Consider the following 21,786-nt stretch of genomic DNA (forward strand, 5'->3'; position numbering starts at 1 on the left):
GCCTGCTGTGCACTGAGAGATGGTGTCCAGTGTCAGTGCTTCCCCTTTGCCCCAGAGGAGCCTCTGGCTGGGCAGTGTCTCCATGGAGGGAGCCCCCACGTCCTAGGAGACCTACTGATGACACCTGTGCTCCCAGGAGGCACGTGGCCCTGCCTCCTCCTGACCCCGAGAAGTCGGTGATGGCAGCCCCTCCCTGTGAGTCAGACAGTTAGATGAGCTTGTCCACATGGAGCCCCGTGCAGACCAAGTGACTGCTGTTTCGTCATTGTCACTGCCGTCTTCATCTTCACCATCGTCTTCATCACCTCCAACATCTTCACCATCATCTTCATCACCTCCAACATCTTCACCATCATCTTCATCACCATCATCGCCATCTTCACCGTCATCTTCTTCATCACCATCGCCATCTTCACCGTCATCTTCTTCACCATCATCACCATCTTCACCGTCATCTTCTTCACCATCATCACCATCTTCACCGTCATCTTCATCACCATCATCACCATCTTCACCGTCATCTTCTTCACCATCATCACCATCTTCACCGTCATCTTCTTCACCATCATCACCATCTTCACCGTCATCTTCTTCACCATCATCACCATCTTCAACGTCATCTTCTTCACCATCATCACCATCTTCACCGTCATCTTCTTCACCATCATCACCATCTTCACTGTCATCTTCTTCACCATCATCACCATCTTCACCATCATCTTCATCACCATCGTCACCATCTTCACCGCCATCTTCTTCACCATCATTACCATCTTCATCACCATCTTCCTCTCCATCGTCACCACCATCTTCACTGTCAACATCTTAACCATCATCACTTCATCACCATCTTCTTCACTGTCATCACCTTCACCGTCATTACCACCATCCTCTTCATCGTCATCACCTCCATCATCAGCAGGGAACGTCTCCCCAGACGATGATGGCTCAGCTGAGCCGGCAGTGGGAAGGGCACGCGCAGAGGCCAAGGGCATGACGGGTCGGTGAGGAGCCACAGGGTTCATGGGCCGGGAGAGCGGGAGCACAGTGGGGCCTGGGGCCGGCACGGGGCCCCACACACCTTCCTGGGAGTGGTGGGGTGTGCTGAGGGGGTAGGAAAGCCGGTCCTCACCCCACATACACCCAGCACACCCAGAGGGACAAGGCAGCAGAGGGGGCAGGGCAAGAGCCCCCAGGGAAGTGGGAGAGGTCACCGAGGAGAAGGAGGCTGAGGGTCCGAAGAAGAAAACGCAGCAGAGACATCCTGCCCTCAAGACTGAACCATGCCCTCGCATCCCGGCGCTGAGGGCTTAGCTCCAGTGCCCCAGGTGGACCCGATCTGGAAACAGGGCCATCCCAAGTGTAATTAGTTAAGATGGCGTCTCGCCGGATTAGGGTGGGCGCCTAACCCCACGTGACCGCCGTCCTTATGAACGGAGAGCCCTGTGGAGACAGACCCGCAGAGGGAGAGGGCCGTGTGGGCGCGAGGGCAGAGCCCAGGGGCACCAAGTGGGGCAGCCTCAGAAGGAGCCAACTCTACCGACACGTAGTCGACACCCCCGGCCCCCAGACACTGAGACGACCAAAGTCCGCGGCGCGAGTCTCGCAGGCTGTGGTGCTTGGTTACGAAGCCCCGACAGAGCCCCCCACCCGCCAGTACAGGGAAGGCCTCCCCACCGACTCGCCCGGCAGCCAGGCACCCGGGCAGGGTCAGCGCCCTACTCAGTCCGACGGGATGGGCCCCCTGTGCGGGGGCTGAGGCTCAGGGACCTCGCAGACTCACGTGACTGGCCCCTGGCCCCTGCACCTGAGGGCGGCTCTGAGCAGGGTCCTGGCTCCACACTGCTGACACCTTGGCTGGGTAGTTCTTTGCTGGGGGGGGTGGTTCCTGCAGCCCCTGTGTCCTGACCCCATGCTCTCCCCCGGCACTGAGCCCCTCCCGGCGGCGTCTGCCTCCACGTGCTGAGCCCTTAGCTCTGCCACGTGCCGTCTCCTCGGGTGCCCGTCCCCGTCCTGCGTTAGCGAGTCCCCGCACTGAGCCTCGCGGGCGAGACGCCAGGTCTCAGCGGTCACTGCCGGGTGGCCTCGGCCGAGGCGGGCCTGCTGCCCCCACGGGCCTTTGGACATCGGATGGTAACATGGGGCCCCTCGCTGCGGGTTTAAAATCCCTCCCAAACCTAGTCTTTCCGTGTTGACTGGACGTCTGTCCTCCTCGTTGTGCCGCGGGCTGGTCTCGCTGAGGGCTCCTGTCCCCGCTGCTGTGTAGGAATTCCCTGTCCTTAAGTACCCCGGTCATTACACTCTTCAGATAAAATCTTGGGGCGTGCCCTCTGTTCCCCCCATGACCCTGACTGATGGAGGGTTACCGTAGGGATTAGATACAATTATAGTCTCAAAGTCGTTAAACAGTGCCTGGCAGGGACCAGGGGCTGTGGAGGTGAAAGCTGCTTTCACGCTGAGAACAGGAATTTGCATTGGTTTTTCTCTTCTTTGCATCTCCGGCCCTTGTCATGTCTGGGAGGTAGTGGCTGGCAAATAAACAGCTGTCTGATAAATACACAGAAAGAGGACGTCTGAGCCCCCCACGCAGTCCTAAAAAGTGCCCGGCGTGTGACTCACCCGATGGGCTCCTTCCGGGTCATGGTCAGGTTCCGGTGGGGTCTGGCCTGGTTGATGGGGATGGTGGCGCCCTGGAAGAAGCAGCAGCATCACCGGGAGGGGCTTGGCCCCTCACCCCTTCCCCTCTGGGCAGCCAGCCTGCGCCTGGGCCCCGGGGAGGGACCGGGGCTGTGTCCCGATCCCCCGCTCGTGCAGGACAGGACAGCTGAGGGGTCCAGAGCCGGGCGGAGCGGGCGGCCACAGGGGGTGAGGAGCCGAGCCTGGCCGAGTCCTCAGACAGGAAGCAGGTCCTGCACAGGGACGGCCTCTGGGGCAGACAGGGGCCAGGGTGGGCGCCGGTTGCCTCTGGGGGCTGTGCTGGCCCAGGAGGCCTGTGACGCAGAGGCTAACGGGGAGCAGGCAATAGGCAGACCACCTCCCTCGAACTCGCGGCTGCACTCGGACTGGGTGAGAGCCCAGACCCAGCAGAGACCCCGAGAGCCCCGCAGCCGTGGGTCTCCCTGCAGGGGCTCACCCACCACTGCCTGCAGCAGGAAAACCTCCAGTGGTGGCCCCCAAGCGAGGCCCTGACCCCTGGGACCTGCTGGGCTGCCCGCACGATGACACAGTAGGGCAGAGTTGGCCTCAGGATGGGGAGGTGGTGCGGGTGGGCCGAGCATAACCACGGGAACCTCGGGGAGAGCAGGCGGCTCTCCTCTAGGCCTCTAGCTCGTGGCAGCAGAGAGTCAGAGGGATGGGCTGGGGAGGGCTGGGCGAGGACCGCAGACAGGACCGCAGGAGCCCCGGCCGCAGCCCTGCCCCCGGGCGCTGCTAACACCTGGTCCTCCCCGGAGCTGCCGCAAGGCCCAGCCCAGCGACACCCCGACACCGACCCTTGAGACCCTGGCACGGAGCCCAGCCCAGCCCGACCCGCTTCCCACCTGCAGAACCGGGAGCGAATGCCCGGCATTTCCTTAAGGCCACAACGTTGCGGCGGTTTGTGCCGCGGCCCGCAGAGTGCCGTGCCGGCCCGGACGCCCGCGGGGGCCCCACCTGGATCTTGTCGCACCAGCCAGCAAAGTAGCGGAAGGTCTGGACGGACATGCCCACGTGGGTCTTCAGGGCCAGCGTGTAGACGGCCCCCGCGTCCAGGGCCTCGATGGTAGCCAGCTCCTCCTGGTGCTTCTCCATGAGGTCGGCCAGCCTGAGGGGGCGGGGAGGGAGCCGGGCTCAGGCCGGGCACGGCCTCGCCTGCCCTTTCGGGGCCCTTCCTTAGGAGCCGGGGGCGCTGCCAGCTCCACCTCGCTCAGGTGCCGGCCTCAGCGTCCTCATCCGTGAGACGGGACGGCGGCGTCTCCTTGGCTGGAGGGGCGTGAGCCTGGTGCCCCGGCCCCCTCCTCTCCTCTCTCTCTTCCTCCCGGGGGTATCGATGGATCCACTGCTTCCTAATCACACCCGCTGCCTCTGCGACAAGAGGCCTTGTCCGGGGACAGCATGCCGGGCTCGAGCACCAAGCACTCCACGCGGCTGTACCTGCACAGCCTCCTCCGGCTGAGCCCGCGTCCAGCCGCCCTCAGCGGTCCCTGTGGGCGTCTGCTGTGGGCGCCTGGGAGTTGGGACGCCCCCTCCCCCCGCCGTGTGAGGGTCTCATGCACCAGGGGCAGGTGGAGACCACCAATCCAGAGCAGCCCTCGGTCTTGCACGTGACGAGTTCCGCCGTGGGATCAAAGCCGGCCGACCCGCTCCTTCTGCACCCTGCCACTGGTGCGGCCGCCAGCACGGCCCGAACACCCCAGGACCCCGAAGCTGCCCACCGCACTCAGGATGCGGCCTCAACCCCTGCCCGGCCCACCGGCCCCGAGGCCCTGCCCGTTTCCTCCCGGGACCATGGTGTCGCCGCCCTCTTCCCCCTCCACGTCAGCCTCGTCCAGGTGCTCAGGTAAGTCAGCCCCGCCCGGCGCCTGGACGGCTCTCCCCACGCCCCCTCCCGCTTCCCGTCCCGACCGCTGCGCCTCTTTCAGGCCCGGGAAGCCGGCTGCGGCCCCCCCCCACCACCAATCACACCCCGCAGCCCTTCAAAGTCTCCGACCGGCACAGACATACGCTGGGACAGGTGTTCCAGACTGCCTGCCTCTCCCGCGAGCACGGAGACAGCTCTGGCCTCCTGCTCTCCCCGACCTCCGGCACCTGCTGGGTGCACGGCCCACACACAGTGTGGGGCTGGCAAGGGGGACTGGGGACTGAGCGGAAGGGCCCACCGCCACTGCAGAGACAGGCACGTGCCAGGTCACTCTCCGGGTACGGGAGCGAAGGTAAGTCACTTTTTGAGAAAAACTATAGACCAAACAGTGGAGACGCCGTGTTGTTGGCGTTACAAGGACGAGGGTTCCGTCAGCTACGAGGACAGAAGGCCAAAGACATAAATCCATAGTAAAATCAGCATGAGGTGGCCTGTGTGTGTCGGCCCCTAGATTGTCATGTCTCCTGTCTTTTAAGGTGTTTGCAGCCTGAGACACTTTAGCTCAAAAGCCCGCCAGCGCCAACTTTTACGCATCCAATTATATTAAAGATAGCCCAAACATGCACATTTTTAGCCATTGGTAAGTGGATGCGTCCCCCAGGAACCTCACCCGACAGTTGTTACCACTGCTGAGACAGGCCGGGCAGTTACAGCCACGGGCCTTCCCAGTCCTCTGACACAGAGACCCTGGCGTGCGTGCTGCTGGGTGACTTCACCCGGACACGGGAGCCCCTCTCAGGACCCTCTCCCCCCGGGAGCGCCCCTGTTCCGCCACTGCAGCCTCGGGGGGCCTCCCGCTGCGGGGTGCCGCCCGATGAAGCCTGCGGTGTGTTGCTGGCTCTCGTGGCCACGCCTTCTTCCTTGGTCAGCCCCCAATCCCTCCACCCACCACACCTGTGCAAAATGCCACGTGCGCGTGATGTGGCCGTGTCACGAGTCCCTAAGTAATTGTCACCTGAGCTGCTTGGGAGGCTGGGGGGCAGCTTGGGTGAGGGTGCCTTCTGCCTGACAGAGCCTGGTCCCCGCACAGCGCCAGGTCGGGGAAGAGCAGGCAGGCAGCGCTGGCCTCCTGAAGGTCTGCGGGGTGGGCACCGGGAGGGGCAGACGCTGAGGTGCCAGGCGGCTCAGACCCCCTCCCCCGGCCCCTGACCACGGCAGCCCGGGCCACCACCAGACTCTAGGCCGTGGACCCAAGGAAGTGTGCGAGCACAGGGCAGCAGCTTTCCACGGACGCCCGCCGGCTCTGCAGGGTCCATTCCGGCAGCTGGGTACACGGCTCCCCGGCTCCTGGGGGTGTCTGGTGACTTTCTCTGACTCTCCCCCTGGGCCTTTCTGCCCAGCTTCTCCCGTAACTGCGTGGTGTCTTCCTCCTGTGATGTGTCCACGGGGGTCCCACTTCCCTCCATGGACCAGGGAAATCCCGTCTCGCCCCTCTCCAGGGACTGGGAGGGAACTGGGTCGCCAGGAGCTGTAGAGCCCTGAGGGGTCTGTCTACACAGCTGCTCGGGGCACCTCCCCCAAGGTCCTGTGGCCAGTGGGGCTATTGCAACATGTGCCACCACAGGGCAGCAGAGGGTCTCGGGGGAGGGACGCGGTCTGGCTCAGGGCAGCCCACCAGGGTCCCTGCTCTGCCAGGGTTCACAGCCCTGCCAGATCTCTGGGGCCTCAGATCTCCAGCCAATGCCTTCCAACTGATGGCTCCTGAGATACGGCAGGCTGGGCGTGCCCTCGCCCGCCCCAAACCCACCATCTCCGTTCTGTTTTGCAAACCACTCTGGCCCCTCTCTCCGGCTGCCTGTGTGGCAGCTGCCCCGGCATTTCTGGCCTCTGGAGTGGAAACAAAAGGCCTTCAGACGGCAAGGCTACGGTGGGGGCCCTCCCGCCCAGTGACAAGCTGGGACCCGCAGTGCGACCTGGCCCCAGCCCGGCTCCCCAGGACCCAGAGAGAAAAACGGCTTCCTGAGGCCGTCTCAGCAGGCTTCCCGACCCCGCTCAGTTCATCGGCCAGCAGCCCCCTTCTGGAAGCACCACCCCGCCTCCTGGGGCACCTGCTCCTCCCCAGCGGGACCGCCTGGCTCGAGGAGGGCGGGCAGCAGCTCTCCCCCGCACCTCACCCCCACCCGGGTCATGAGCCGGAGCGTCCCCGACCCTTCCCTGGACTTCCGACGGGGCCGAGGGTTTAACAGCAGAGGAACGTGAGACAGGAGACTCTGGCAGCCAGAGGCCGGCTGGGCCAGGACGCACGGGGCCCGGCCCGGCCCGGCCCGGCCCGGCCCGCCCCGCCCCGCCCCGCCCCGGCCCGCCCCGCCCCGCCCCACCCCGCCCACCGGCTCCTGGGAGCCCCGCGCCGGCCCAGGCCACCCGGCAGGCCAGGCAAGCGGTGCCTTCTGGGCCGGCCCAGGAGCAGCTGTTACCCTGCAGCAGCGGCTCCGCTCCGAAGCGCACCCTCACTCACTCGGTGCCTCGTCTCCGCCCACACTGTTCCCTCCAGCCGGGCACCTCCCCCGGGCCCCCGCCTGGGACAGTCCCTCCTGCCTCTCAAGCTACTTCCCCTGAGAAGCCTCCCCTGGGCCTCAGGCCGTGGTCACACTGCCCTTCCAGGACCGCCCCCCCCCCCCACCGTGAGGACGCGAGGACGCGGCCTGAGAGGAAGGCCCGGGACAGGCAGGCGGGTGCGGGCGAGGTCCCACCTGTACAGGAGGCGGCCCCGGTCCCGCGCGCTGATCTTCCCCCACAGCCCGTGCTCAAAGGCGTCCTTCGCAGCAGCCACGGCCTGGTCCACGTCGCTGACCTGGGCCAGGGACACCTGGCAGATGACCTGTGGTGGAGCGGAGCCCTGAAGCCCTGCCTGGCCACCTGGGCGGCCGCGGAGGCCAAGGTCGGCGGACAGGAGGACATGGGCAGGGTCTGCACGACGAGGGGAGATGGGGCCTGCAGAAAGGGCCGTGTTCCTACGTCCCGAGGGCCTTCCCTCTACTCTCCCGCTGACCCCAAACAGGGTGACGGACTCAGACTGAAGCCGTAAGGCCGAGGGTCAGCTCAGCGTTTGCAAACCGAGAGCAGAGACCCATAAATTTAGTGAGGCACAGTCGCAGGCGGGCCAGCCCGACCCCCCTGCATCCCATGCCCCGAGGTGCCCACCTCCCGAGAGCACAGGCCCCCATACCTCCCGCCACCTGGACGGGGTGGGAGGGCGGAGGCCAGCGCCTCCTTGCTGGTCACCACAGGTAGGCTGTGCCCTCCCTGCCCACGGCCCCGGCACCAGGCATCCACACAGCCTCCTGCCTGGGCTTCCCAAAACTGGCCCCGAGGTTGTGGTGGCAGCGCCTGACTTTCCCGCCTGAGGGCACCTGTCTGGGTCCACACACTCTACCCATCACTTTCTTAAACTCCCCTCAGAGGACCGTTCTGAGGCCCTGTCTTCTGCGGTGTGCGTCTGTAGGAAGGAGTGTGGGAGCGTGCACGAAAGTGACAGTGCCATACGTGTGCACTAAGCAGGACAGCTACAGCCAGGGCGTCTTGACAAACCCGGGATGCGAGGCGGGCCCTCCCGACGCTGGGGTTGTTCTTGAGGTGTGGAGGGGAGGGAATGGCCTCCGTTTCCTCCTTGGGAGGGCTTCGCTCTGCTGCAGACCCTCCAGAGTCCTCCCGCGTCCCCACCACCCTCCCCACCGCATCTGCCTCTACGCCGTTCCCGTAGGAAGGGCTGGAGGCTGACTGCAGCGTTTTCTCGCCCCAGCAGAGGCCCCCAGCCGGGACCCAGAGGCCCCCAGACTGGGGAGGGGGAGTAGATGGGAGAGGGGGCATCGGGGGCCTGTGCGGGGCAAGGGGGTGCTGGGCCTGCACTCACACTTCCGTCTGTCGGGTTGATGGTCTCATAGGTCTTGGCGCCCTCGGCGTCCACAAACGCGCCTCCGATGAAGAGCTGGTGGGGCATTCGGAGGGTCAGCTTGTTCACGGTCTTTTCCACCTGGGGATGAAGGGTCACAGGCTGGAGCTGCAGTGTATATTCTTTGCGAACGGGCATCCTTGATGGGCACGACCCCACCAGAGACACAGGGACCACTCGCCCTGTCCCCCCCACTCCAAATACACAAGCAAGAGCCCAGCCTCCTCGGCCTCCTCGTCGGATCCAGCCCTGCTGCCCAGGGAGCTGTTGTGTGGGCAGAGGTGGCAGCTGAGTGATAAGAAGAGATGGAGGGCCAGACTCCGCAGCTAGACTGCCCGGCTGGAGCCCCGGCTCTGCCACTGACCTTGGGCTGGTTGCGTGGCCTCCGCACACAGGAAGCGCCAGTGGGCAGACAGCACTTGCGGCCCCCAGACACGACGCGGCCCCCGCTCACTGCCCCTCGGGCCTGCAATCCCACGCTGAACGCGGAGCCTCTGGGATGCCGGCCCTCCTTCCGCAGTCATTTGTCCACAACCCTAAGGCCAGCCTGGTGTCCACCCTGGTCACCCGTACTTTCTTCATCAGCCCTTGTTCCAAAGCACCAGCCAGACAAACTATCACAAAGCTAATTCCCATAGGAGTTGGTAGTCTACTGAGATACCCCAGGGATGGTTTTTCCACAGTTTCTTTAAAAAATCGATTTGCAGTTACTTCCTCATACTTCATATATACAAGTTGAATGTAGAGGATCATTTGTTTTCCTTATTGGGAGAACATTCCCAATCCCTTTCTCTCTCTTTTGTTTCAACCAACGGAATTTCACACAGGTGACTGGTTGCACAGGTGATGGAAGAGCTGAGAAGCCACGAGTCAAGCCAGAGGCTGACACCAGCAGGAAGCCGCTGCCATTGCTGGGCGGTGGTGGGGCCAGGACTAGGGGCGAGGGTCACATGGGGGTACAGGATGAGTTGGCAGGGCTGAAAGCCACGCCAGGAAACCCACCAAAGGAGAAAGGGGGTGGAGAGAGAAGCACACTGTAAAAGTCTCTCCTTAATACCCTGTCTCCTGTCTTGGGACCGAACTTGTCCCCTATACTGAGTCTTAGACAACAATTTCCTCTGTTGAGTTTGTCCTACCGCCTGGCATCTTTAGGCTATTTGGAATTACCAAGGGAAGCTTGGGTCACTAAAGCTTCTGGACATCCAGCCTTCCCCCAAGTGTCACTGTGGATCCACAGGTATGGGTGCCTGAGGGGTGTGCAGGCAGGGCCCGCGTGGGGGGCCCGGGACTCACGTGGTCAATGACACCCAGGCAGGGCCCGCGTGGGGGGCCCGGGACTCACGTGGTCGATGACACCCAGGCAGGGCCCGCGTGGGGGGCCCGGGACACACGTGGTCGATGACACCCAGGCAGGGCCCGCGTGGGGGGCCCGGGACTCACGTGGTCGATGACACCCAGGCCGGGCCCGCGTGGGGGGCCCAGGACTCACGTGGTCGATGACGCACTTGCTCTCCGTGTTGTCCCCTCGCATCTTTCTCACTAACAGCTGGATGAAGTCCCCGAAGGTGGTTGCCATGTAAATGTCTTCATTCTCTAACTCCAGGCCATCACACAGCTCCTTCACTTCCTCAACCAATCTGGAGGGAAGATGGAAAAGCGAGGGCCTGGAGGAGGCCTGGCAGACCTGCCTGGTTCTAGCGGCAGAGGTGGTGGCTCATCTCAGCCCCCGAGGCGTGGGTGTCAGTCTAGAGTTAGGGTTAAAAGCCCCGTCCGTGGATTCAGAGGCTCTGGTTTCAAGTTCTGGCTCCACCACTTACGAATTTGTGACCTTGGGCAAGTGACCAATTGCTCTGAGCCTAGTTTCTTTGCCTGTAAAATTGGACCAATCATGGCTCCTCTACTATTTCCTGATGAGTAAATGAGACAATCCACGTGGTAATAATTAATAGAAGATTAATAATAATCATTGAAAGACAGTGTGAAAAGAATGAAAAGACGAGCCACAGATTGGGAGAAAATATTTCCAAATCACATACCTGATAAAAGACTCGGCTCCAGAATATGTAAATAATTCTTAAAATCAATTCTAAGAAAAAAATCCAAGTGAAAATAGGCAAAAGATTGACCAGATGCTTCATCAAGGAAGAAATATGGACGGCAAATAAGCATATGAAAAGATGCTTCGCATCACTCGTCAGTAGGAAATGCAAACCAACTACAATGAGATTCGGCTCCGTACTTACCAGCATAACTAAACTTAAAAGCCTGACCATACCAACCACTGGTGAGGGTGCAGAGCACCTGAACCCTCGTACCCTGCTGGTGGGATTGTAAAACAGTACTTTGGAAGCCACTTTGCAAAGCACTTTGGCAGTTCCCTAAAAATTAAACATATACTTCCCAACACTTTTAGGTATTTACCCAAGAGAAATAAAAGCCCATTTACAGACACAAAATGGCAGAGCAAGAAGCTCCAAAAATCCGTCCCTCCACCTAAACAACTATTGAACAGGCAGGAATTGTCTGAATCAAATGCTTTGGAATTCTCGAGTCTGGTCGACACTTGCAGCTTCCAGGGAAGAACGTGGTGAAGAGCTGGGCTGTGGCAGTAACTTCCAGCCTTTCCACCCCCAGGGCAGGAGGCGGCAGTGGCAGCAGGTCACTCCTGCTGTGGCCTCCTGGAGGCGGGGGTTGGGGGGCAATGAGGACCTCGTCCTCCACACAGCTGGGTCGTGGGTTCCAAGTGCTGAGGCTGCTTTTGATCGCTGAGGGGCTGGCCCAAAGGCTGGCCAATCCCATACATGCTTTGCATAGTGTGTATGACCACAGGGATAACAGAAGAGAAACTTCAATGATTACACACAGCAAGGAATACACACCATGCAAAGAAAAGTTTGGAAAAGTCACAAATGGATGGCTCCAACGCTCAGCAAGCAAGATTTAACTACCTCCCCGGAGTGAGAGAATCAGATTCTCAGAACTGACACAGCATTACACTCAAAATGTCCAGTTTGAGCAAAACATTGCAAAACGTACAAAGAAACAGGCCCATTTACAGGAAAAAAGAGTTTGGAAGAAACCATCCCTAGGGATTATTATCAAAGACATTAAATCAACCATCTTAAATGTATTCAGGGCTTCCCTGGTGGCGCAGTGGTTGAGAATCTGCCTGCCAATGCAGGGCACACGGGTTCGAGCCCTGGTCTGGGAAGATCCCACATGCCGCGGAGCAACTGGGCCTGTGAGCCACGATTGCTGAGCCTGCGCCTCTGGAGCCTGTGCTCCACAACAAGAGAGGTCGTGACGGTGAGAGGCCTGCGCACCGTGATGAAGAGTGGCCCCCGCTTGCCACAACTAGAAAAAGCCCTTGCACAGAAACGAAGACCCAACACAGCCAAAAATAAATAAATAAATAAATTAAAAAAAAAATGTGTTCAATGACTTAAAGGAAAGTAGGAAAATGATTATGAAAAAAATGAGAATATCAAGAAAGAGATAGAAATTATAATAATAAACCAAACAAATTCTGAAGCTGACAGATACAATAACTGAAATGAAACACTCACTAGAGGCTTCAAGAGCACATCTGAACAAGCAGAAGAAAAGATCGTGAACTTGAAATAATCCAGTATGAGGAGTAGAAAGAAAAAAGAATGAATAAGAATGAAAATGATGGGGCTTCCCTGGTGGCGCAGTGGTTGAGAATCTGCCTGCCAATGCAGGGGACACGGGTTCGCGCCCTGGTCTGGGAAGATCCCACATGCCGCGGAGCAACTAGGCCCGTGAGCCACAACTACCGAGCCTGCGCGTCTGGAGCCTGTGCTCTGCAACAAGAGAGGCCGCGATAGTGAGGGGCCCGCGCACCGCGATGAAGAGTGGCCCCCACTTGCCGCAACTAGAGAAAGCCCTCGCACAGAAACGAAGACCCAACACAGCCATAAATAAATAAATAAATAAATAAGAATGAAAATGAAAATGAGCCTCAGGGACCAGTGGAACATCATTATCAGATCATACTCATCATACCAGGTCCAGAGAAGAGATAGAACAGGACAGAAAAAATATTTGAAGAAATAATGCCCCAAAGTTCCCAAGTCTGAGGAAACACATGAATATACACATTCAAGAAGCTCAATGAACTCCAAGCGGGATAAACTCAAAGAGAATCACACCAAGACACGTGACAGTCAACCTGCTGAGACCCAAAGACAAGGATGGAATTTGGAAAGCAGCAACAGAGAAGCTAATCACACACAAAGGATCCTCAATAAGATTACAACCTGATTCCCCCCCCCCAAAACCCATGAAAGCCAGAAGGCAGTGGGATGGCTTATTTAAAGTCCTGAAAGAAAAAAAGTGTCAACCAAGAATTCCATATGCATCAAAACTATCTTTCAAGAATGAAGGAGAAATTAAGACATTTCCAGATAAACAAAAGCTGAGGGAGTTCGTTGCTAGTAAACTTGCCCTAAAGGGAGTCTTTCAGGCTGAAATGAAAGGACATTAAACAGTAACTCAAAGCCATAAGGAAAAGTAAAGAGCACTAGCAAAGGTAACTACGTAGGTAAATAGGAAAGCCAGTATTATTGTACTTTTGGTATGGTTCGCAACTTCTCCCCTTTTACTATATTACATAATAGGCAAATATATAAAACAAAAATTTAACACCTATATTAATGGGTATTCAATGTATAAAGAAGTAATCTAGGATAATAACAATATAAAGGGGTGGGGTGACTATATATAGGATACGAGTGTTTATATTTTATTGAAATTAAGTTGGTATTATTCAAACTACATTGCTGTAAGTTAAAGATGTTAACTGCAATCTCCAAGGTAATTAAGAAATAGCTAAAAAAAAAAAAAAAAGGGAATCAAAGTGGTATAGTACCAGAAAAAGGCAGTGATAGAGAAACTGAGGAACAAAAAGCATAAAAGACAGACAGGAAACAGACAGACAGCAGAAGTAAATCCTTTATCAGTAATCTGGTTAAATGGAAATGGATTGAACTCTCCTATTAAAAACACAGGTTGTAAGACTGGATAAAAACAGCATCCATCCATATACCACAAGAGATTCACTTTAGATGAAAATATGCAAAAAGGCTGAAAGTAAAAGGATAGTAAAGGTATTCCATGCAAATAATAATCAAAAGAGAGCTGGGGTAGTCATACTCTTATTAGACAAGATAGATTTTAAATTAAAAACTGTCAAGAAAAAAAGGACGTTGTACAATGGTTATTAAAGGGTCAATTTACCAGGAAGATATAACAATTATAAACATATGTGCACCCAACATCAGGCCACCTAAATGTACGAAACAAATAGTAAGATAACTGAAGGGAGAAATAGCATCACAAAAAATCCATGAGATTTCAATACCTCACTTTCAACAATGCATAGAATATCCAAGCAGAAGATCAATAGGCAAACAGGGGACTTAACTCTGTGGATGAAACGGACCTAACACACATACACAGAATATTCCACCCAGCAGCACGGCACAAATTCTTCTCAAGGACAGATCACAGGTTAGGTCACAAAGCATGTCTTAACAAATTTAAGAAGACTGAAATCATACCAAGCATCTTTTCTATCCACAATGGTAGACACTAGAAACCAAAAACTGGAGGAAAACTAAATTCAAAAAAATGCGGATACTAAACAACACACCCCTGAACAACCAATGGGCCAAAGAAATCAAACGGGAAATCAAAAACTATCTTGAGACAAATGAAAGAGGAAACACAACATACCAAAACTTATAGGACACAGAGAAAGAGTTCTTAAAGGGAAGTGTATGGTGATCAATGTCTGTATGAAGAAAAAAAATCTCAAATAAACAACTTAATTTTACACCTCAAGGAATCAGAACAAGAAGAACAAACTAAGCCAAAAGGTAACAGAAGAAAGGAAATAACAAAGATCAGAGCAGAAATAAATAAAACAGAAACCGGGGGAAAAAAAACAATAGAAAAGATCAACAAAACTAAGAGTTGGCTTTTTGAAAAGATAAAAAAAGGAGACAAATCTTTAGGTAGACTAAGGAAAAAGATAAGACTAAAACAAAAGAATTAGATGAAAGAGGAGACAATACAACAGATACCACACGGATAAAAAGGATCATAAGAGACTCCTGTCAACAATTACACATCAACAAATTGAATGACCCAGAAGAAATGGATAAATTCCCAGAAACACACAACCTACCAACACTGAATCATAAAGAAACAGACAATCTGAACAGACCAATAACAAGTAAGGAGACTGAATTGGTGATCGAAAACCTCCCAACAAAGAAAAGCCCAGGACTTTGGGTGGGATTCACCAGGGAAAACCTGGTGAACCCCACCCAACATTTAAAAAGAATTAATACCAATCCTTCTCAAACTCTTCCAAAAAAACGGAAGGGGAGGAAACACTCCAAAACTCACTTTACGAGGTCGGCGTTACCCTGATACCTGAGCCAGATAGTGACATCAGAAGAAACAAAACTACAAGCTAATATCCCTGATGAATACAGATGCAAAATTATCCTTCTCTTTATACAAATTAGAACTTATTACCCCTGTTAAAGGGCAAGAGGGACAGTTCACATGAAGTTGAAGACTGGGTGACCTGATCTGTGGTGACAGATCATCCCTGGGGGCCGCCGACTGGGGAGGGGCAGGAGGGATCCCCTAGAGTGAGGCTGGGGCCCATGTCTTCATCAAGGTGTAGCTTGTGAGATACGATACATATCACATAATATATATATTATACATGTGCTATAACGTGTGCATTACACATGTTAAATCAAAGCTACCAAACTGTTTTCTCAAGATCCGTGCACCTCACTGCACGTAAAGTCACTCCTAAAATTTAAAAAGACTTGCGGGACTCCCCTGGCGGTCCAGTGGTTAAGACTTTGCCTTAAAATGTAGGGGGTGTGGGTTGGATCCCTGGTTGGGGAGCTAAGATCCCACATGCCTCGCAGCAAAAAACCAAAACGTAAAACAGAAGCAATATTGTAGCAAATTCAATAAAGACTTAAAAAAAATAAACAACTATCCTTTTCAAAAAATAAAATGAAATAGAAAGAGTTGCAATCATGATTCCCTGACCACCCGTGCTCCAGCCCAACGTGCCCACCTGTACCAGACCCGACCTGCCTGGTCCCTCCCCACACATGCTGGCTTTCACAGGGGTGTTGGGCTTGTGGCAGTTTTTAAAGAGCCACACAGGGCTTCCCTGGTGGTGCAGGGCTTAAGAATCTGCCAGCCAATGCAGGCGACACGGGTTTGAGCCCTGGTCCTGGAAGAGCCCACATGCTGCGGAGCAACTAAGCCTGTGAGCCACAATTACTGAGCCCGCATGCCACAACTACTGAAGTCCGCAAGCCTAGAGCCCATGCTCTGCAACAAGAGAAGCCACTGCAATGAGAAGCCCACGCACCACAACGAAGAGTAGCCCCCGCTCGCCACAACTAGAGAAAGCCCGCGCGCAGCAACGAAGACCCAACGCAGCCAAAACTAAATAAATAAATTTACTTTTAAAAAGTAAATAAAATAAATACAAAAAATAAAAGAGCCGCACATTGTTTGATCTTCCTCCCATGAGGGGTGGGTCTCAGTCCCGCCCCTGCCCTTGAATCTGGGTGGGCTTGTGGCCACTGAGACCAGTCAGGGCAGTGGCCCGCACCTGTCTGCTTGCTGGTCTCATGTTTGCAGAGCCGGGAGCCGCCAGCTAGACGTCCAAGTCCCAGAGTGGCCGCTCTGGGGCCACGACACAGCCTGGGGGAGGACACGCCTGCCCAGCTGTCCCAGCTCCCGCTGGTCCACTCCTGGTGGGCCCGAGGCCTGCACATGTGCGTCCTTTCTGGATCCTTGACCCGCATGGTTTCCTGCCACTACGTTTTCGGGTGACTCCTGACCCAGAGACACCTGGGACACCACCCCCACTCCAGGCCTTACCTGACGACGTCCACCGACGCGGCCCCCGACTTGAAGAAGTCAGTGGAGTCTTCCACCTCCAGGACGTTGGGGAGAATCCGTTTCCAGGCACCCTGGAAAGCAGGAGCGGTGAGCACACAGCTCCCGGGGCCCGGGCGCGAGCGGCGGGGGTGGGAACAGCCCCGGGTGTGTGCGCACTGCCCGGCGCCAGGCTGGCCCGTCCACTCCGCTCTGTGACGCTCCCGGTGCCTCATGGTACTGGGGTGATAGCCTCCCTGGGGCAGCAGGAGCCCAGGCTGCTGTCCGCACACCCACCTCACCCTGACCGCAGCTTCGCAGGGGTCCCCACGCTGGTCCGGGGGGGCGGGAGGGCGGATGTGCCAGAGCTGCTCCCGAGACCCGCCCCCAGCCAGCTCCACCTGGAGGGTTGCCCAGGGTGGGCGTCCCCGCGTGACACTGTGCGTGGGTGCTGCCACGTGGAAGGGAGAGCAAAGCGGGGGGTGGTTCTGTGAGTGAACGGGGCCACCGAGGGGGCTCGGGAGCCCTGGGTCTCCTCCTCACAGAGAGGCTAGCTGGCTCTGTGCCCCTCTGCCCCGGGCCTGTGGAGGGCAGTGGTTCCTGCCCCCGGCCTCGTGGACGAGCGTGGACAGGGCAGTGAAAGCCGAGTGGGCAGCACAGGAGGGCCATCCTAAGGGTCACGATGGAACACGACGGGACACTATGGGACGACTGCTCGCTGGGCAGCTCCCAGCCGGGCCTTTCAGGGCAGGAGCCGGGAGGCCCACACTCAGGCCGGGCTCCAGGCTGTGGCCCAACCAGGACCAGCCCCCAGTGACCCCTAGGCTGACCCTCCCTGGACTCTCTCAGGAGGCTGCCCTGGATTTGCTCCCGCCCCCCCATCCTCCTGGGGACCATCAGCAGCCGTCCCGAGCCATCCCCGCCCCACACAACTGCGCCTTCTCCCCGGGCCTCCACCCAGGCTCTCACCCTCTGGTGACATGCTTCCTTGAACCCCCAGCTCACACTCAATCCTGGGCATCCTTCAAGGTCAACTGCTAAATCACCTCTTGCCCCAAACCTTCACTGACTGCAACGCTCGCTCAGCCCGGGGCCAGCAGTCGCTGTCGCTGTGTGGGCGCTGCCCGCCGGCCCTCCTGGGGTGTGTGGAACCCGAGCAGCCGCGTGGCCTCGTCCAGAGGCTCGGCCCCTGACAAGCCGTCAGATGCAGGCAGCCTCCCCTGCCTCGGTCTCCTCATCTGGGCAAGGGGCTGAGGGCAGCCCTGGGGGCATCCCCGGAATGGGGCTGGCAGAGCTCGGGGTGCGGGAGCCCGTGAGGGCTCTGCTGCACAGCCGGAACTCAGTTTAGAGCAACCCGGACACTCCAGAAGCATCTGCTTTTCTTATGACTGTTGGCCTCACGGCCAGCGGCACTGAGGTCCTAGCAGCTGCCACTAAGCTGTTACCTCTTCTGCCACCAGCCTCAGCCATCCCGGTACCACTCGGCCACAAGCTCCAGAAGGCAGTCTGTCCAGCTGGCCCCGTAACCCCAGGGCAGGCTCAGGCCCAGGGCCAGAGCAATTGCTCCAAGAATACTTTTTGAATGAACAGGCGCTTTTTTCTTTTTAATAGACATACAGAATGTTCAGCCTCCACCTGAGGAGGTGCTCGGTGCCCCCCGGACCGGCAGGCTCCCCCGCCCCCCCCTGCTGGGTCCTGCGTCCGCACTGGTCACGAGCACCCGGTCGCCCCGCGGCCGTCGCCTGGCCCTCCGTGGCTCCCCGGCTCTCAGGGCCTCGGCATGTGCTGTGCCTGCCGTCTCTCTCCACTTGGGTCTCAGCACAAACCACCTCCCTACCCAGGGTGGCCTTCCCCGACCTCCCTTCTGCAGCATCCCCGGCCTCCAGGCACCTCGTTCCCATCACCGTTACTGCCCTCTGAGCACATCTCCCGTCGGAAATTATTTTATTCCCTTGCCTGGTCGTTCTCTGGCTCTCTTCCCTGTGAGAAGGGACACACGTGACAGCAGAGACACTGCCGACCATCACACCCCTCGTGTCTGGACGTGTATCTCAAATAAGCAAACCCACGACCGAATGACTGAACAGCTGAAAATCCATCCAGCGCCCTCTGAGCAACACAGCTAAACACCCTCAAAACCACGCCTTCCAGGGAGAGGGTGGTGGAGCAGAGAGCAGGAGGGGCGGTCCTGGGAAGTGGCCGATGCCTGGACTCCAGGTGGGGGCGACACCGGGCCTCCTAGAGGGCAGCGGTGTCCAGCGGCACACGGGCGGGGTGGCCCAGAGTCCAGGGCGGCCGACTGTGACAGCTGTGCTGGTGACCACGTGGGGGTCTCCCTCTCGGGAAGCCTTTCCGGAAGGTGCCGGCGCACATGCCCTACGGCAGGACAGCTGGGTCCTTCAGCTATTCTATCTGCCCACTGTTGACAGTGTGTCCCCAGAGGAGTCGGACCCAGCAGCCAATCCTAGGTCCCAGTGGCACAGGAAGGAAGGGCAGGGGGCATCAGGAAGCCCCGTGACAGGACAGGACCAACACTGTGCCCGGGGCCAGGACATACGTCCTTAGAGGGTGTGCACAGCCCGACCCCGGGGGGTGAGATTTGCGAAACGCACCTGCTGTGCACGACCTGCCCCACCCGACGGTGGCCCCGCAGGTGTCTCTTACCCGCACAGCCTCCGCCATGACCAGGTCCTCCTCCGTCAGCTCGAGGCCAGTGCTGTCTGCTCCCCTGAAGAACTGAGAGGCTGGGATCATCTTGCCATCCTCCAGCTGGATGTTCTTCACCAGCAGCTGCAAAAGGAAGGCTGTCAGGACCCGAGGCTGCCTGAGCGGTGGGCACACGCTCGTCTCCATCCTCCCCGGAGGCAGGCCCGGGAGCCCAGATGGGGCAAGGAGGCTGCTGCCGTAGGGACTCGCTCGAGCTCCTTCCCTGCCATCCACCCCACCACGCTCTCAAGCTCGAAAACCTGTAATGGTTGGGTTACGCTACAAAACTGATGCCTACTCGTTAGACTAAAGTAATTCAAGCACTGCCTTGAAAGTCAATGGAGAAAACAACGAATCACCCAAGAGCCAAGCTTCCAGAAACTCCCTAGAAACCTGGCAGAGGTCATCAGGTGCCCCTCGGGGCGGAGAAGCAGGTGAGCTCACGGCAGAGACCGCGTCTGTCGGGTAACAGTGGTCTAGGAAAACGGCACCTTCTGCTCACACCGGACGGAACCAGAGCCGGGCTCCCGGCTGACTGCCCACCCCTGCTGCCTTCCAAAGATGCTCCGGAGCTTTCTGGAGCTAAAGCCCAGCCAGGCCCCAGCCGGAAGTTCCGGAAAGACGCTCGACCAAGGGTCTCCGCGAAGGCTGCTTCTTTACTTTGCTGGCCTCACGGATTCAGGGAGGACTTAGCGCAACCCCTCCTCCCTCCTCCGCCCGCCGCTAGAGGTCTACACCTGCACCCTCCTCCTTGACCGCTGTTGGTGGGTAAGCACGGTCACGGTCATGCAGAGAAGCCCAGGGGCTGCGCCTCGCTGCCCCTCACCCTGCCCCAGTGGGGGCGGAAACCCAGGCCTGAGTGACGTGAGGGTGCGGGGGCAGAGTCGGCAGAAGCAATTCACAGCGCAGAGCCTGCCCGGGGGGCAGAAGGAGGCTGTACGGCTCCAGGCCTGTATCTTTGCTGAGCGTTTTCCTCTGCCCTGGCCGCTTCCCTCGATAACTCACAAGCACTAGCACTCTGTTTCAGACCTGCTTTGGGAACGTGATCCAGGACAGACACGTGGCGTCCGAAGGCATCGACCACGGATACCTGAAACACCCAGTCACTGTAGGTTGCAGGCAGCCTCGGGCCAGCAGGGTGGGCACCCAGCGTGAGCTCACGCCCGTCCGAGCAAAGCTGCTCCACACCCACCTGGCCTGTACGTGCCACCGCTACCAAGCGTTCAACGTCCACAGTGTTTGCTGAAATTCCCAGAAGTGCTCGAAGACCCCCCGCCTGTCCTCCTTCTTCTCTGCCCCTGGTACCTTAAGGCCCAGATCTGCCCACCGCCGCGTGGGGTGAGCACTAAGGCGGAGCATCACGGCTGAGCGGTGGGCCTCAGGGCCAGAGAGGTCCAGCTGGGCTGGACTCCCAGCTCTGCCACAGGCTAGCCTGGGTGAAGATGGGCAGGTGATTTAACCTCTTTGCTTCAGTTTTCTACTCGGTAAAATGGGTATAGTACTGATACATGTCTCATGCGGTTGTTGGGAAAACTAAATTAAATCATCCAACTGTTTTAGAACAGTGCCTGGCACGCAGGCATGCTATAAATATTTAGTTGCATACATCGTAGCTGTCACTCTGAGCTGCACTCCTCTCAGGTGAGTCAGAGCACGTTATGTGCCCGGTGTGGCTTCCTTGTTCAAAGAGAAGGAAACTGAGGCACAGAGGTCCAGTGACCATGCCCTGGGCACCCGGACTCCAGTTCCGGGCTCCCCGGAGAGGGCCTCCCCAACTCTGACACCCACCCAGGGCACCCAACTTGGGTGGGGGCACCTGGGCAGGAAGAGCCCAGGGCCAGCCTTCCCGGGACACGGAAGAAGTAGGCTGACCCAGCAGTCGAGGGTCTTCCCTCCTGGAGCCTGTGGTCTCCTTCTCCCCTGTTTTCTCCAGAAAAGCCTGGAGTCTCCCTGTGGGGCCCGAGCACCCGGACAGGCGTGTGTGGCCCTGAGCCTACAGTACGGACAGGGGACCCACAGCAGCAACGTTACCATTCGGTCGTCATTCCCGAAGAGGATCAGTCCCGCTTCGGTGACCACCCCTGGCCGATGGGCTCCGGGGATGGGCAAAGTTTCTCCCTCGGGCACCAGGCCTTCAGTGCTCAGCGTCGAGCCGAAAAACGTCAGCTTCTGTTGAGGACAGGAAAACCAGAAGGTGCTGGCTGAGAGAGGCCCACTGTGGCGGACCAGGAGGGGCTGAGGGGGGGCTGGGAATCACGGGGTGGGGGTGAGGGTCAGGGCACAAACGGGGGCACAGACGAGACCTGGAGAAGGCACTGAGGCCTCGGAGGGGCCCTGCGTCACCGCACACTGGCCCGTGACCTCCGACCCAGGGGGACAGACAGCGGCAGGAGGTCTGCGGCAGCATCACCGGGTGAGGGTGCTGCCTGGGGACACACCAAGCCCTGGCTACTGTGCAAAGGGTCTGGTGGTGGCGCAGGCAGCAGAGACCCCAGACGGTCTGCCAGCCAGCCTGTGAGCAGGGGTTGGGACGGCCGGGGGCTTCCTGGAGGACAGGGCTGCCCTCGACGGGGCTCGGCCAAAGGGCCCCACCCCCGGGGGCAAAGGCAAGTCAGGGCTGGGC

At 58.0% G+C, this 21,786-nt stretch overlaps 1 protein-coding gene across 1 annotated transcript in view; it reads right to left on the minus strand.

Annotated features, from left to right (window-relative positions):
• Positions 1–21,786, minus strand: part of ALDH1L1 (aldehyde dehydrogenase 1 family member L1) — a 47,957-nt gene that overhangs the window by 16,361 nt on the left and 9,810 nt on the right. The window contains exons 7-14 of the mRNA XM_036869056.1: positions 21,195–21,332; positions 19,122–19,247; positions 16,461–16,552; positions 9,997–10,144; positions 8,469–8,588; positions 7,309–7,436; positions 3,652–3,802; positions 2,620–2,690 (exon numbers count right to left, since the gene is read on the minus strand). Of these exons, the coding sequence (XP_036724951.1) occupies positions 2,620–2,690; positions 3,652–3,802; positions 7,309–7,436; positions 8,469–8,588; positions 9,997–10,144; positions 16,461–16,552; positions 19,122–19,247; positions 21,195–21,332 (974 nt within the window). The remainder of the gene's footprint in view (positions 1–2,619; positions 2,691–3,651; positions 3,803–7,308; positions 7,437–8,468; positions 8,589–9,996; positions 10,145–16,460; positions 16,553–19,121; positions 19,248–21,194; positions 21,333–21,786) is intronic.

Source organism: Balaenoptera musculus, chromosome 11 (assembly GCF_009873245.2).
Source record: "Balaenoptera musculus isolate JJ_BM4_2016_0621 chromosome 11, mBalMus1.pri.v3, whole genome shotgun sequence".
NCBI classification, from domain to species: Eukaryota; Metazoa; Chordata; class Mammalia; order Artiodactyla; family Balaenopteridae; genus Balaenoptera; species Balaenoptera musculus.